The 17,936-nt window shown below is 43.8% G+C and overlaps 1 protein-coding gene across 8 annotated transcripts in view; it reads right to left on the minus strand.

Moving 5' to 3' along the window:
* Positions 1-833: 833 nt before the first annotated feature.
* The window catches only part of SIPA1L2 (signal induced proliferation associated 1 like 2), a 246,883-nt gene continuing 229,780 nt past the window's right edge, over positions 834-17,936 (minus strand). For 5 of the 8 annotated variants that reach the window (XM_070781985.1, XM_070781987.1, XM_070781986.1 and 2 more), the window contains 4 exons: positions 7,175-7,228; positions 6,529-6,652; positions 5,306-5,387; positions 834-2,092 (listed from right to left, as the gene is read on the minus strand). In XM_070781985.1, the coding sequence (XP_070638086.1) occupies positions 1,946-2,092; positions 5,306-5,387; positions 6,529-6,652; positions 7,175-7,228 (407 nt within the window). In that variant the 3' untranslated portion in view covers positions 834-1,945. The remainder of the gene's footprint in view (positions 2,093-5,305; positions 5,388-6,528; positions 6,653-7,174; positions 7,229-17,936) is intronic. The other 3 variants (XM_070781988.1, XM_019954072.2, XM_019954071.2) reach the window with 1 other exon arrangement.

The following is a 17,936-nucleotide window of genomic DNA, read 5'->3' on the forward strand; positions in this document are numbered from 1 at the left end:
TGGAAACATTCACTTGACAAAAGTCCTACAGGCCAACACATGGTCATGTTCTCTGGCACGGCCTTTGGGGGAAGACTTGAGAGATGATTCATTCTTTGCTAGCATCAGGCAAGAATACTGGAGTGAAGAGCCATTTCCTCTTCCAGGGGATCTTTGCAACCCAGAGACTGAACCCAGGTCTTGCGCATTGCAGGTGAATTATTTAGTGACTGAACCGCCAGGGAAGCCCTAGTATAGACAGAGAAGTATTTCTTCAAAAACAAAACAGAAACCTTCTGGTGGGACTTCTCTGGCAGTCCAGTGGTTAAGACTCTGTGCTTCTAGTACGAGTGACGGGTTCCACCCCTGGCCAGAAAACCAAGATCTCACATGCCATGTGGCCTGACCGAAAAACAAACAGAACCCTTCTGGTCTCGTCCATAGGTATAGCTTAGGAAGGCGGGAAGACTGTCCATTCAGGGAGGTTAGATCAGGTTCCTTTGTTTTCTCTAAATAACATCAACTTTTGTATCTGCTTGGTTACCCTGTAAAGCAAAAGCATCTGCATGGCTTCAGCCTTAGTTTACTGAGCTGTAAGATGGGAATCCCAGCACCCAACTAGGAAGGGTAATGCTAGGGTTCAATGAGATGGATGAAAAATGCAAAGAACAGGGTCTGGCAAGTGGCAACCATTAACTGCTACTAGTAACTCTTTAAATCAGGTTGGGATTCTGTAAGGAGGCTAACTAGTACTCAGTACAGATTACGGTCCTAAATGACCCAGAATAAATTCTCATACACTCCGATTGTTGGCGTATCAGAGCATCAAAGTCTACATTCACCTGACAACACTGTTCCTTGTGTGGACTCATTTTAAACATTTATTAAAAAAGCAAAATGTACGTTCATCTCAAATAGAACAGTTAAAAATGGTAAAGCAATACAAACAACTTGTTACTAGCAGCATCCAGTTGTTAGAAGGTCCGGCCCCACTCCTCACTCTGCTCTGGCAAGCTCAGCCTCTTCTGAGCCCTCTGCCACCTACACCGCCCTCCGTCATAGTGCAGGTGAAACCAAAGTTTATAAAATTAACAGTTTAAGGTTAAATAAGCTTAAATAAGGGTGTTAAATACAAGACACTTCATCAAAGCTTCTGTACAAAGATAAACAAATTTGGCATTGTACAAGTGATTCTGCTGGCTCATGGCACACAGGAGAGCTCTCGTAAGTAAGCAGGTTGATGCTTTTTTTCAACAGAGCATTAACTATACAAAAGTGAACTAAGAGTTGAAGTGACTACTCAGTGAGCCATTTACAAGGCATATGAATCTTTTTTCTTAATCAGAACACTGTTAATATTCAGGCACCGTTTGCTCCTGCAAATAAATAAGTCTCTAAAGGAACCGCATTTGAACTCGTGTTAGACAATCAGCGCTTTTTCTGTGCCCCCTGCCCCGACACGGCTTTTCCAACTATTTCATCTGCTTCTTTCTTATTGCTATGATAATGTGGCTGTGGAAATAAAACTACTGTACATCCAAAAAAATAGAGCACCTTTAACATTAAAGTATATGTCTGATTATTTGTTCTCATGTTTATTTTACAATTCTAAAGCCCAAACTATGGTAAACTGCTTTAATATCTCTACCGGGTCACCTGATACATAAAGCTCAACCATCGTCCCTCGTGAGGTAAGCCCACACAGAGCTCCGTTTCAGCAGAGCCTGAAAGGTCCACACTGACACCAGCGTTACATTCATCTCGACACCAGCGTTACATTCATCTTCACGGGTGTTGCTCTCTGCGGTCACACAGTGGCTCCCTGTCCTGCTGGGGGCATGGTGCTAGACAGAGTGGGACAGCGAACACAGCTACGATGGGCCAGAAGCACAGCAAGAAACCACACGTTGGCGACTATGAAGGGACTCTGGGCTTCCCCAGGGTCCCCGGCTGGGTGGTGGCCTGGTTACGGCTTCTTGTCGATGGTGTTGAAGAACCACTCTGTGAACTTGCGCAGCTGGGCCGCAGCCGTCTGTGACTCCTCCTGCAACCGCAGGTTGTCCTGCCGCAGGTGCTGTACCTCCGCCTGCAGCACTGCCTTGTCCTGCTTCTCCTGGGAGAGGGGGATGGAGACAAACGGTCATGCACTTGCTAGGCACAGGCTCTCCTCCCAGCTGCGGTCTGAGCGCTTCTATCCCTATTTATGTAGTTTACATATGTGTTTGTTTATTTCTTGGGGGCAGAGGGGATCTGACTGCCTGTTCTGGCTTCCCTAAGAACGAGGGTGAGAGTAAGTAACAAGAATATTCTTTCCTGTCTTCCCACTTTGTTCCCAGTAGGAGCCAAGACAGCTGTTACATGGGAAGATGATAAAGCAGTTTTGATCATCTTCTCTCTGAAAAAGGGGGCCTGGGAAGACGTGTTGCCTTGGATAGGAGGACAGAGCTTCCACGGCATGCCTTCTTCCTGGACAAGTCAGAATCCGCAGAGCTGCTGATTGTGGGTTTGGTTTTCACCATCTCTTCTCATCTGAAAGCTTTCTTGGGAAGGTGTATTTCCATAATAACCTTCAAAGTGTGCTACTAAAACTGTTTAAATAATCAAGATTTTTCAGAAGAATCACAGAGTTTCCAATAGACAGTAATTTGTGTCCAATAGACACAAATTTGAGCTCCCAAATGCTGAAAGGGATGTCTTGACCAAGAGAGAAAGAGGAGGTCATCCTCACGGTGAGCGCTATTTTTAAAGGGAGGTGACTTGATTGTCAACACCACAGACACACCTGCAGCTGGGAGCTCAGGCTCTTCAGGACACTGGCCCCCTCAGCATGTCTCGTCCTGTCCTTGATGTTTGCTCCTTTTTCCTGTCCCTCCACAACCTGTTCCCAACACCACTTGCCTCATCTAATGAACAAAGACACCAGTCTCAAGAGGAGGCTTGGATGAGGACTGGTTGCTAACTCAGCCCACTCAAGTCTGGTTTTCTCTTGGTCACTACAAGAGGCTCAAGCTCCTGTTCTCCCCTAGCTCTGGGGATCTCATTCCCAGCACAGCTCAGACATCCCTGCTGTAGCCCAGCTGCCAGCCTCTCATGACCCTCAGTCCTTCTCCTCTACCCACGGAGTGTGTCCTGTCACTAAAACCTTCTATACTCTCAACACCTTCTTCCATGACTGTTCCTTTAATTTCAGCTGTAAATGAGTCTTGGCTCTCTCTCGGGGATGCTGCTTTCCCAGCAGCTCAGAATGGTGAGGGCTTGTTTTGAAGAGCACGTTGGTTAGAGGCGAGGCAGGCCAACACCTCGCCCCTGCTACCCAGGGCAGGTAACTACTCTCCCCTAAAATCCCAGCTCCTGTGAGAGCATGACAGAGCCCTGCTCTCTGCCATGGTCAACTATATCTCCAGAAGATTCTAGAGCATGGTTCACTTTTCTTCTTTCCTTCTCCATTCATCATGTCTGTTAATGATTTCAAGACCCAACAGACAATCCATATGATTCAGCCTTTCTGTGATATTAAGCCCATCCTCCTCACTACCCCTCACCCCGCCTCAGCCATATCCTGGACCTTCAAGCTATTATTGATAACTGCACATGTTCCTAAATGTTTCAAGCCCTGACTGCCTGATCACTGCCTGTTGTCTTTTTAAAATAATTTATCCAGTATCCACCCCTCAAAAATGATCTTAATCCAGCAATCTTGCCTTATGGTCAATGTCCATTGACACCCACTGCAGGGACATTATTCCTCCTCACCCAGCTTAGACTCTGAGTCTCTCAGTTTAATCATATCCTTTACAAACTGCATAACTCTAATACTGGTTAAATTCAACTCTCCAATTATTCTACACCTATCGTGAAACAGAGTTACCAGCCATCCCAGTTGGTCTGAGATGTTCCCGGTGCCAGCTCTAAACCCATCAGGTAAACTAGGATAGCTGGTCATCCATGCTGGCGGAAACACCTAATTTATGCTACAATCCCACTAAATACCCAGTTACCCTCCATTCTATACCTTCCCTCCATCCTTATCTCTCACCCTCTTTCCCATTGCTCACTCTCAGTTCTGGAATAAAGAAATAAACTAGAGGAGAACTTTGTCAACCTCTCTCTGTTTGGACTACAGCCGTACCTCACTTCACTAGGCTTTGCAGAGACTGATGTTTTACAATTTGTAGGTTTGCAGCAACCCTGCATTAAGCAAGTCTCTCAGTACCATTTAGCCAACTGCATTTGCTCACTTCATGTTTCTGTGTCACAGCTGGTAATTCTCCCAATATTCCAAACTGTTCCATTGTTATTACATTTGTTATGGTGATCTCTGATCTTCAGTGTTACTACTCTAATTGTTTTGGCACTTTTTAGCATAAAGTTTTTTTTAATTAAGGTATGTACATTGTTTTTGTAGACATAATGCTATTGCACACTTAATAGACTACAGTACAGTACAGTGTAAACATAATTTTCATATGAACTGAGAAACCAAAATATTCATGTGACTCAATTTACAATGATGTTAGCTTTATTGCAGTAGTCTGGAACCAAACCTGCAGTATCTCTGAGGTAGACTTGCACTCGTGCGTGGATCACTCATACACACTCTGCTCTGGTAACTGTTAAGAACAGTCCCTGCTCTGGGGCTACACCCTCCTTGTTAGGCTGAGGACGTTACACTCTTCACTCCCACTATTAACTTCCCTGCCAACTGGGTCATCTCCACCAGCACTCATGTCAGCTGTTACTTCTCCCTTCTTTCACCAGCAAAACCCTCCCCACCCAGCTATCACCCTCCAGCTACTGTGCCCCGTTTCACTTTCCCGGAGAGTGAAGCAGCTACCCAGCACGGCACTGGTAATTCAACAAGAGCTCAGCAAACGTCCATGGAATAAACAATGTCATGTCTTTTGAGGACTGAGCACACTCAGGTTGACGGGTAGAGAAGTCGCTGACTCACTGAGGGGACATAGCTTGGGGAGACCAGGCTTCCTGGCACCAACTAACTCCTGTTAGGTCAACTCATAACTGATAATCCACTGAACTGACAAATGCTAGTATGCTGCGTGTCTACCTCACTCTGAAGACCGGCCACCCAAAGGCTCATCCTCGTTCAGTCAGATCTACCGGATCTTGTGTCTCCTACAATAAAATATAGTAGCTGTGGGCAAGAGATGGAGTCAGACCTTGGGCATCTCCATTCCCATTTACTGCTGGGCTTTGATTAGGGCACTTAGCATTCTCAAGGGTCTTTCTTTTTATTCCTAGTAGTTAAAAGGGGTTGATTGCGTAAGAGAAAGAGTTCTGAGCAGCAACTTCCAATTGATTGATTTACCTTCCGAAGGTCTGTCTGCAGCTGCCGAAGAATCAGCTCCAGCTGGTTGACTTTCCCGGTCAGTGTGGATGGAGAGCGCTCCCTAGCAAGGAAGGAATGACTTAGAACAACTCAAGGGTGCTCAAGTCAGGCCAGGGCATCCAGAAAGTTGGCAATGTTTTCATGGAAGACATTCTATCATGTGCTGAGAGCACAGCAAGGAAATAAATAAGATTGTGTCAGATGTTGAAGGTCAGCAGGTCAGTGCTTTGGTGGAAAATCCCTCCTGGGTTGCTTTTGACTTAAAAGGGACTTCAGAATCTCTATTGGCATATACGTTGGTAAGAAAACAAAAGATAGATGACCTAAATGCGTTTAGGCAGCCGAGATTAGGCAGACCAGAATCAAGTCCTGGGAACCAGAGAGAGACTCAACTTTCCCAATTTGCCTTTCTCTATCAAGAAAGAGGAGAAGGCAATGGCACCCCACTCCAGCACTCTTGCCTGGAGAATCCCATGGATGGAGGAGCCTCGTATCAAGAAATTCATCACCAAGATGATCATGCAAGTCATTGATCACTCAAGTTGATAGAAGAGTGGGAATTAGGAGTGGATGGCACTGAGAAAGAAAGTAACACCCTGTGGGTGACGAACACGTCAAGAACACAGGGACAGAGGGACTTCCCTGCTGCTCCAGTGGTTAGGACTCTGTGTTGCCCATGCAAGGGGCAGGGGTTCAATCCCTAGTTGGGGAACTAAGATCCCACATGCTGTGTGGTGCAGCAAAAAGTATTTAAAAAAAAAAGAAAAAAGAAGAACACAGGGGTAGGGACAGCTGGGAGGTGAGGGGTTGGCTGGAGACCCAGGGTTGAGGGGAGTATGTGTGCTCAGGAGTTGAGTGCGTGCAGCCTGGCAGAGGGAGGGTGGTCAGCAAGGTGTCCTGTCCAGTGCTGCTGCCGTGATCAGGTGGCAGACACTGACTGGGGCCACCCCCTCCCATGCGGGAACTCAACCTCACCATCCAGGAGGTCTACGCGTCTTGGAGGCAGGACTTGCCCGTGGAGCACAAGCTCCATCCAGCCCAGCAGGGCAGGAAGCAGAGTCAGGTCTGCTCAGTCCCTTTTCTGGGTCCTTTAGGACTAGGTGAAGACAGGGGAAATGGTTTCCTGGCTGCTCTGGGCTGAGCTTCTGGTAATTGCTGGGGCCTGGGACGTGGGAAGGAGGCACACCACAGGGGTCACATACCCAGCTGGGTCCATGAAATCTTTGCCGCTGCCAGGATCGACACACAAAGGCAGCTCCTGGGCCCCTTCCAGGTCCTGCTCGGGGTGCATGTCCGTCAGGGTACAGAAGGACGCCACTCTCTGGTCTGGGAAGGGGAGACACACACAGACAGAAGGGTTAGGAATAGCTGCAAGGCACTGTTTCCCTGTGGAAACGAATAGTTTCTAAATAAAATCTGCCCCTCTCCCCCACCACTTATTGCCCTGTTTTAAAGAAAACAAAGAAAAACAAACTCAGGCAAGCTGCTGACAATCAGCAAGCATTCAGATTGGCCGTCCTGCTGGGCTGCATAGCACACAGACACCACAGCCATGGGGAAAACAAGCAGACACTGGATTTGCTACAGCCAATCTTTCTTCTGTGCACATCCCAAGAAATGCCAAAGCTGTCACTGGGTGTGAAAGAACGGCGTTGGGTGATGAACAGAACTCAGGAGAGGCACCTCTCTCCAAACCTGGAGAGCATCCTTGAGACCCGATGGCCCGGACATGTCACCCTGTGCATCCCCAACCCTCCGCGCGCCTATAACCATGCACACGTGCAGATAACGAAACAGAAAGGAAAGGTCATGGAGGATGGAGCACCCACAATCACCCCGAACAGTCACCTAGATAGGATGTGTGATGACAGAGCAGCCCAAGTTCTTCATCTGAGTCAAGACCTGAAATAAGATTTAGAATTTTCCTTTGAACAGTAATATCTCTCCTCACTGGAGTGCCTCTGGGGTACATGTAAGGCTCAGGTGACGGGTCCTATGAAAAACAGATGTGTGGGTGTGAGAGGGCCACATGTGTACACGTGTGTGCATATCTGCAGACGTGTGTAAGTGTCTGTGCGTGTCTGCCAGTGTGTATATGTTGTGTGAAGCCAAGAACGGCCCTGAGAGACTGTAATACAATGCCAAAGAATGTGGTCAGACTGTACGTTTCACATGTGATGGTCCTGGCTGGACACACAGCTGTCATGTACAGCAGTTAAGTTGCATGCCATACACATACCAATCCAGCTGCAAGAAGGTGTGAGCATTTTGGGTCTGCTTGAATGACCCGCTCCCTGAAGGTGAAGATGGTGGTAACAAGAGAGATTAGCAAATATTTTCACTAAAACCCTTAGAGGAAGATCTGCAGCACGGGGAGCAATGATCAGTGTGACTACCTTCCCTCCCCTGTCCTCGCCCCCAAACAGCAGAGGGCCATTTCTGTTCCCGGCACCAGTGACTTCACATTCAATGTCTGGAGCTGGACAGGAAAGGGAATGTGATATTCTTCGAAATGGGCACCAGACTGACCCAGCTCTGAGGGCTGAACACAAGAACACTGGCCCAGAAATGCCGAAAGGCATGCAGAGAAAACCCTGCTTTTCAGCAAGGTGGAGGTGAGGACCGGGGATGCATCTCATCACCCACACTGGCTCCCCCTCCACACGCCGTGCCCGAGGGATGCAGCAGGTGCGTTAGCGCTGCAGCCGCTTTTTCACACGATTTGATTAATGGCTGAGAAACCACACTGGGGTCCGTGTCATGGGTGCTCTGTGCTTAATTTAACCTATTATGTCTCCCCCTGGCTGCTGGCTGCATCTCCTAATGAAGCTACCTGCTCAGCTGGTGGTTTCTGGAAGGTCCCACACAGCCCGTTAATTAGAGAGGATGGCGGAGCTGCCAGGAGCCCTGGAAGGAGCCAGGCTGCAGGGCCAGGGTGCCATGCTGAGCACCCCACCTGAAGGAGCATACAGCAGGTTCCCAGCCGCACATCCCTTTCCTCCATCATGACTCTCAATGCCTGCTGACAGGCACTCAGGTGTCCTTCAGTCAACATTCCAGAAAGGCTTAGGGGCCCGCTCCACACTTAGCACCTTCTATAGGATGACAGACCTTCTATAACTATACATTCCCAAGAGATGACCATGTTCCCAGTTTGATAGACTAGTAGGATTTATACATCTGATGAAATAATTTGTAATTTAATTATGATTAACAGCATACAGAGAATGAACCTATGGTTGCTGGGGAGGGAAGGATTGGGGGGTAGGGATAGTTAGGGAGTTTGGGATGGACATGTACACACTGCTATACTAAAAATGGATAACCACCAAGGTCCTATTGTATGGCACAGGGAACCCTTCTCCATGTCACGTGGCAGCCTGGATGGGAGGGGAGTTGGGGGGAGGATGGATACATGTCTATGTATGGCTGAGTCCCTTTGCTATCTACCTGAAACTATTACAACACTGTTAATTGGCTATGCTCCAATATAAAATAAAGAAGCTTTTGAAAATAGATTAACAGCATAATTTGGGCATTGCCTGCTTTGACGCCTGATGAGATGTGACCAGCAGAGGTGGGGCAGGAAGGACGGGCGCACAGGCTGGGGGCGAGTGGCTCTGGGGAAGGGTGGGGGGTCTGGGCTGCCAGGGTGCCAAGATAACCTTCTGTCCTGTGACAGCCCTGTATCAGGAAACAATCACCACTTAAAAAAAAAAACAAAACAGCAGACACATTTTTTATTTCATAGCGAATTTAACTACTGAACAAAGTGAATGAAAGAAAGAATTTATTTTTCTCACTTTTTAAAAGTTTTGTTGACTCATCCACATTTTATGCAACCCAGTGATAATTCAGTTAGTTTCTATCTTTCTTAATATAGTTGGTTCTGATCATCAAGTCTAAATATCTCAATGAAAACATCTTGGCTTGATTCCTCTATTTTTACCTGAATTGATAAAATAGCCACATATTTGAAGAAATAGAACTTACTACTGGCAGCCATTCAAACATTCCTTGGGGAGAAACAAGGTCCTACCAGTCAGGAGGCTAGAAGCCAAAAATAGAGTTTTGCCAACAATGTAATTTCACAAAGAAGATTTCACTTTGAATCCAAAAAGCTTGGGAGGCTGAAATGCAACTAGAATGCTACTTGATTAAGTACAGACACTAAACTACTTTGTAAAATGGCTAATTTAGTGACAGTTTCCAGTAGAAGCTTTATTCCTCCAGAGCTTATTTCGGTAATAATAAAATATTTAGTAACCAAGAAATTACTGACATTGAACCGAAAGGCACAGACAAGACTATAAGAAAAAGGGAGGCTCAGAGTATGAACTTCATGTAAATGGTGAGCTCAGCGAGGATCCAATTACCCACACTGTACATGTTTTCCCTTGAAATCATCTTTAAAAAACCTGATTGCAATGTCAGTTTCTTGTTTTTAAAGTTTATTTTATTGAAGCATAGTTGATTTATAATGTGTTGAGTTCTGCTGTAGAGCAAAGCAATTCAGTTATATATAGATAGAGATATTCTTTTCCATTATGGCTTATTACAGGATATTGAATATAGCTCCCTGTGCTACACAGTAGGACCTTGTTTATTGTCAGTTTCTCATCTCAGTGCATTTAGCACTGAGCAAGAGGATGCACAGTCTGTAGGCTACTCCATATCAGTGTTGAGCTGAGATGGCTGACCTAACAGTTGCCTGCAAATAATCCCCATGACCCCAGGCCAGCTGTGTGGAGCAACGAACCCCATAAGGCCAAGCCTGCTTCGTGAGGGACGAGTGCTTGATCAACTAGCCATGTCTGCTGAGGGCCAGGAACAGGAGAACAGATACGCCCCAGATGCATGCCATACAGGACACGCATGCGGGAGGCTAAATTAAATGAAACCCATTTCCACAAACAGAGCTGTTCTAATGTCTTTGCTACACTACCCATTATAGAAAAGTTGGGGCTCTCTAGCTACACGTAAGCACGCACACATCGCTATATAATACAGGGAACCCAGCCCGGCGCTCTGTGATGACCCAGAGGAGTGGGTTGGGGGTGGGTGTGAAGGAGGCTAAAGAGGGAAGGGGTATACATATATACACACATACTCTTACGGCTGATTTGAGTCACTGTATGGCAGAAACGAACACAAAATTATAAAGCAATTATCCTCCAATTAAAATTTTGTTTAAAATGTATGCTTTTCATGCTCTGTTCAAGAAACCAAGGGCATAGGTAACCTAATAAAAGTGTAAACTTGAACTTTTCTGGAAAATACACGTACATGAACTATTTCATTTCCACAGTGGTGTCTGATAAATGAGTTAATTCTGTACATGCCACTAGCTCACACATCCGCTTGCAATAATTACCACCAGTGGGGAAGAGCTGAAATCCCGAGGGGAGGAAAGGCCTGCAGGGAGCTGTGTGGCATACTGACATCTAGTCTCTGATCATCAGTATATAAAGCTGCCTTTAACGCTTCATTCCACTTAAGACAACATCATCCACTTAACAAATGCCCAAGAACACACCGATTGGCCACCCCTGATATTCTGACAAATGAGAACTACCTTAAATCCTAGGACTTTTAAAAAGACTCCACTCTCCTTCTCCTGTTTCATTATCCAACCCACAGACAGCTTTGCTAGTTGGGTTTGTTCACTTGACCATACTGGGGGGATAGGATCTCTCTCTCTATCATTTGGTCCCTCTCTACCCGATATTATTCCTTTCACTTTATACAAAGGAAGTGAAAAGTATGCAAGGGTGACAGATGATGGTCTCAGTGTATAATAACACTGATGAGAGGTGCTGTGTAGGAGTTCTGATGGGCAGAGGGTCACATCTCACCCCTTTCCCTGAAAACAGAACAATCCCCCACACGGCAGCAAGCCAGGACTGGGACCCAGCCAGTTTTCAAACTATCACAGGAGAAGGGAGCGGCAGGCATGGACCCTGGTGAGAAAGGCACTCCGCACTTGACTCACCTTCTCTCTCACAAGTTTATGAAGGAGTTCTCAATTTTTAGACACTGGTTTTGGAGCAGAGCTGCATAACACATCTATTCACTTATTAAGTAATGTTTAACAATGCTGCATAGCATTTCTGTATTGAATGGTTTCTATTCTTTTGAATCATTGCCAGTAAGCAAGTTCTCAGGAGTGAGATTTCTGGTCAAAGGGTGGGTACATTTTCTGGCTCTAGTTATATGCTGTCATACTGCTTGAACACAAAGATGGATTGTTTTATAATCTTTGTAACGATATCAGATGAGAGTGTTCATAACTATTCAGAGCTGCTGTGCGGTTTTTCATACTCGCAAAGTAGCTCATTATTGTCTACATTTACATGTGTGGCTGAACACTTTCAAGTCCTTACTTACTGTGTGATCCTTCTCTTAGACCGTGTGTCATATGTCCTGACCATTTGTTTCTCAGGCATTTGGTAGTTTTTGGTGGTCATGTTCCTTCATTCACTGGAGACACTTAGGTTTCACCTGTCAAATTTATTACAAATCTTACCCATGTTCCCCAGTTCCCCCTTTAATGTTCTCTTCCAGGTTCATCAAAGATTTAAATACTTTTATCTGGTCCCATTACATTTTGCATGTTCTCTCACAAATCCATAGTTATGGTCCAGGCATGCTTCTAAAACATTCACCTTTGTCTTTACTTTTTCTAGAATCAACTTTTCCAAGTCCTAAATCCAAATGGAGCATGGAAATCCCACCTCACTCCCATTTAACTCTTAAATAGACACAGATTTTGGTCTAGGCTCTTTTTATTTTCCTTCAAAAGGACTAATTTCTATTCTTTGAATCATTACTATGTTGTTTTAATTATTACTTACAGTAAACTTTTATTGTTGACCATTATTCATCTCTTTTCCAAATGGATGCAAGTATCCTACAGATATTTGAAATGAAATGGTACAAAATCTGTGAATTAACTCAGGAAGTGCTCTCATCTTTCCTGTGTGCTTTCTCTCCATTCCTATCCTTCCATATATCGGGACTTTTCAGGTATCAAAGAGCCCAGTGCTTTCTCTCCTTACGATTCTAATGATAGGTGAACTCCCAAGGAATTTATTTTGATCTTGCCAAGGTGTCCTTTATGACTGCTATGTGGCTGCTGCACATGCCACTCCTCACACCAGGAGGAAGAGCCTACTTCCATCCTGGGGTCTGGGCTGGCCCTGGACTTCCTCTACCCAATAGGATGTGGTGGATATAACATTCTGGGTCTTGAAACATCATATATCTGCTGCTTATGCTCTCCTGACTCCTTAAGTCACATGTGAAGAAGTACAATTACTTTGCTGGAGACAAGACTCCAGCCAGATCCCAGTGTTCCAGGTACAGGCATATAAGAGGAGTCACCTTAATGCTCCAGACCCAGTTGGGCTCTAGCTGAATACAGCTGCATGACTGACATCAACTGAAAACACAGGGAACAGAAGAACCACTCAGCTGAGCCTGGCCAACCCATGGAATCATGAGACATGACAAACTATAGTCTTTAGCCATAAATTTTAGGGTGGTTTGTTATACAGAAATAGACAACTGAAAAGGCTAACAATGCTTTGAAAAATATGCATTATAAAAATATGAACTATACTTTAGAATACCTACTTTATAATATCAAATAATTTTTTTGATTTATATTTTCTAGATGTAGAATTATATCCACAAATATTTCCTTACTTTCAAAATTTACTCTTTTGAATACTGGATTCCAGTACAAAATTAAAGGACATGATCTTTGAGGATATCCTTGTTTAGTCTGTAGACTTGAGTGATACACTTTCAACATTAAAAAAAATTTTTTTCCACTAAGTGTTATTTGGTATAATATCATAAAACTATATTCAACATCTATAATATTATATAAGGGAAAGGAGTATGAAAAAGAAAAAAATATTTATACACGTTTGTATATATAATATATATATCTGAATCACTTTGTTGTACAGCTGAAAGTAACATAACATTGTAAATCAACTACACTTGAACTTTTAAAAGTATTATGGAATAAAGTTGATATTCTTTGTTAGGGTTTGAAGGTATCTCTCAATTCTTAATTTTTACTAGAAATAGGTCTTAATTCTATTATACATACCCTTTCTGAGAAATTGATATGACAACTTTTAATGACTTCATCTATTATAACTTATTATGATTAAAGGTTTTCTTTTATTAAACCAGCTAACTTCTTGCTAATACCAATAAATATCTTTTCAATTTATGACTGAGCTTCATCTAAGCTGTCTCACATCAACATTAATGACTAAGATTGTCTTACAATTTTTCTTTTCTATGTGCTATGAGGAAAGAATCCTATTATGCAATGAGGCTGCTAATACATTTCAAGAAAAATTTATGCAAGGGCATTATTGCTCTTTGAAACTTTGAAAGTAATGAATTGTAAACATTAGTTTTGGGTGATATTTGGGATTTGGAAATATTCTTGCTTAATTTTTTCAATGCCCTCCACACTCTGACTTCTACTTACTGTTTCTCATGCTCTTCCCGCCCCCCCTCCCCACTTTCTTGCAGGAAATATCCAATTATCTTATTCATCAGATTTATTCCAACATAGGAATAAAGTGACATTCCTTAATCATGCTATCATCTCTCATCTATTTAATACTAATTTCCTTCCTCATTTCTAATTTTGTTCACTTGTGTGTTCATTTTCTGAACCAATTTATATTGGCTTACCAATATTCAAAGAAAAAATGATCATTAATTAAATTTACAAATTGCACAGAAATTACAATTGCAAATTTTTTAAGAAAATCATTTGATTTCTTTCTTTACTTTTTTGTTTTGTTTTGTTTTCTTTCACAACCTTTGTAGAATGTTTTTAAAGTACAGTTACTTAATTTTCACTTTGTTTTTCCATTTAAATATAAGTTTTTGAAGCAGTCTTTTTGTTTAAGGCCTACTCCCTGCTGTAGTCCAAAGACTTTTCTAGGTAACCTCTTCTTCATCTTCACTTACTAGAAAAGAAAAAGATGCTCTTATCATAGTCCTTAATTCTTCCTTGCTTCAGTCATGTCCAACTCTCTGCAACCCTATGAACTGTAGCCTGCCAGGCTCCTCTGTCCATGGGATTCTCCAGGCAAGAATACTGGAGTGGGTTGCCATTCCCTTCTCCAGGGGATCTTCCCAACCCAGGGACTGAACCCACGTCTCCTGCATCTCCTGCACTGTGGGTAGATTCTTTACCTGCTAAGCCACCTGGGAGGCACAATTATCACTAGACTAATATTTAGAACTGTCTGAAATGTTAAAGTTTTTGGTTTATGTTTTGCTCCTATTTTCTGATTTAATTCCCATTTCATGCCTGTGGAGGGAAGTGTGAGGAAAGGTGCCTTCTCTTAGTGACCCCTGGGGAATGCTATGCTCAGGAGAGCATAGCACTGAATCTTAGCATTGGAGAATCTTGTATTCTTACAACACTGTGAATGGTATTTTCTGTGTACCCCGAGAGTACACTGTGTACCTGGAGAGCTCAAACATGTTTAAGCAATCAAGACTGGGGCTGATTAATTTGGTACTGCTGCTGTATTCTTTTTTTTTCATATTTGATAGGAGCTTTTCCCTTGGTTGCAAAACCCAAGCCCATATACAAAATTAGGAACAGTTTTAGATGCCTCTTTTGAAAGACTGTTTTAGTCCCTTTTAACTGCGTTAAAAAAATAAAAAAGGCAATTTTTCAACACTATTTTGAAAACTGAGAAGTTCAAGAATATACTTAGTTTCCTTTTATCTACAAAATGGTGCAATTCCAATTCCAATCAATAAGGTCACAACAGATTGGATCAGGCCAATGTATAGGTTCTTCTGCACTGTGCTGTGCTATGCTTAGTCACTCAGTCATGTCTGATTCTTTGTGACCCCATGGACTGTAGCTCGCCAGGTTCTTCTGTCCATGGGGATTCTCTAGGAAAGAATACTGGAGTGGGTTGTCATGCCTTCTTCCAGGGTATCTTCCCAACCCAGGGACTGAACCCAGGTTTCTCGCATTACAGGCAGATTCTTTACCATCTGAACCACCAGGGAAGCCCATGAACACTGGCGTAGGTAGCCTATTCCTTCTCCAGGGGATCTTCCCAACCCAGGATGGAACCAGGGTCTCCTGCATTGCACGTGGATTCTTTGCCAGCTGAGCTACCAGGGAAGCCCACGTCTGCACTACTTGTAGACAATGTTCACTTATGTTAGTTCTCACTTAAAACACCAGAGGAAATAGGAATCGGCACAGGATAGTAAAACCAAATTCTTAAACCCGTGTGTCCAGCGTCAATTTTAGCTCTTAGATAAAGGCATGGGACATAAATGAGGCAGAACAGCAGGGAAGAGTCATGCCTGCTAGGGATAAATGACAGTATGGCATGATACAAGGCTCATGGTATCTCAACCCAACAGATACATTCTATTTTTTAAAGCCTGTCTTCAAACGTGCTGACTAATCATATGTGGGCCCAGACTTTTTCCAGAGGGGTCTGACTTCAGTAAGGCATCTTAAGCTGCCTTGATTACTCTGTAATGATTAAATAGGCACATGGGAGCTTTCTGGACTATCTTTTCTTCATGATGTTGAGTCTAGCTCAGGAATAGCTTTGAGAATTGGTACAGAAAGATAAAGTCACAAGCAGGGCAACTGGTCATCCTGGTAAAGACCTTTCTTTTTAAAGTGCTGAGGGATGCCTATGCTCACATCAGCACTATTCATGACAACTGAGATGGAAAACAACCTAAATATCCATCAACAGATGAATGGATAAAGCAGATAGGGTACATACATACAATGGAATACTACTCAGCCATAAAAGAGAATGAAGTAATGCCATGTGCCGCAACGCAGATGCACCTAGAGACTATCATACTAAGTAAAGTAAGTCAGAATGGGAAAGACAAATATATGGTATCACTTATATGTGGAACCTAAAATATGACAAAAGGAACTTATCTATGAAATAGAAACAGACTCACAGACATAGAGAACAGACTAGGAATTGCCAAGGTGGGGGGAAGGTCAGGGGAGGGCTGGACTGGGAGGCTGGGGTCAGCAGATGCAAACTATATTATATATAGGACGGATAAAACACAAAGCCCTGCTGTACAGAGCAGAGAAGTATAAACCACAATGGAGAGAAGGAATATGAGACAGCATGTGTGTATATGCATATAACCGAACCACTTTGCTATATAGCAGAAATTAATACATTCTAAATCAACTATGCTTCAATAAAACTAATTAATAGAAAAAAAGTGGTCAAGGGGATGGATCGCATCTGGTCACCACCGTGTCCATTTACATCACAGTGGAGCTGACGCTGATACTAAAGAATCTGATTAGCCAAAGGTCTGGAGTTGCAGATTTTTGAATCTTCCTGAACTGACTATTGTCTCAAGATGGCATACTGCCCTATGGATTGGCACCGAAAAGTGACTGGAACTTTTAAACATGACCTCAACTCCCTCCATATTTTCTGTAGAATGTTGTTTGGAAAGTTTAGAAAGGGCAGGGAACCAAAGTCCGCTCCCCTAGCAAAGAGAATCTCATGTTCTATCTGTTCAACTTAGGCACCCCTGCCCTGAGTCACTGGCTAGCTGGGATGTCCCTGCTTTTTCCTCCCTTGTCTGAGAGTGCCAATGCCCAGCTGGCCTCGAACATCAGCTCAGAAACACCCTGATGAAAGAAATGTGAGGGTAGGGCTAAGAGGAGCTTGCCAGGTCTCTGGAAAGGTTTTCATTTCATAGATGAGCAGGCTGAAGCCCAGCACAAGTGTGTACCTCAGAGGACTGGAGATCAACCTTCAGCGTTGCAATAAAGCACGTAGCTGACTTGTCCAAAGGCCCGCAGCGCATCAGTAGGGCTGCAATTACAATCACAGTCCATGGATGGATAATCCAGCCACTGCTGTCTGTGCCACTGTGCTATCTGGACCTCCCACCCACAGACCAGCTCCCCGGAAAGTCCCACTTCATAGCAGTGATTTTATTCTGCAGAGGTAGAAGGGAATCAAGCAAAGAGACAAATGACGGTGGAGACCGACATGAAGTATATATATATGGTCGTCGTGGTTTAGTCGCTAAGCTGTGTCCATGTGTCCAACTCTTGCAACCCCATGGACTTTAGCCCGCCAGGCTCCTCTGTCCATGGAATTCTCCAGGCAAGAATACTGGAGTGGGTTGCCATTTCCTTCTCCAGGGGATCTTTCTGACTCAGAAATCGAATCTGCATCTTCTGCACTGGCAGGTGTATTCTTTACTGCTGAGCCACAAGGGATTCCCATATATTCCCACACACATACTGCTGTAAATCAGAATAATGAATACAAAATGCAAAAGGATCTCAGAGGTTAAAATCTATGCCGTGAGCTGCAGCAGCTCAAAGGTGCAGGGAGCTTGTGCATCTTATACCTACTGGCTGCTCTGTACTAGCTCTCCTCATCTGGTTACCTTGCTGTGCGCTTGATAAATAAAGATAAGATAAATTTAAGAAACAGTTTTCCCTTAAGAAACTCATCACTCAATAAGAAGTGACAGAGATATGAATAATGCAGAAGGGAGTGGTAGGTACTATGCAAATATT

Source organism: Bos indicus, chromosome 28 (genome assembly GCF_029378745.1).
Source record: "Bos indicus isolate NIAB-ARS_2022 breed Sahiwal x Tharparkar chromosome 28, NIAB-ARS_B.indTharparkar_mat_pri_1.0, whole genome shotgun sequence".
In the NCBI taxonomy this organism is placed as follows: Eukaryota; Metazoa; Chordata; class Mammalia; order Artiodactyla; family Bovidae; genus Bos; species Bos indicus.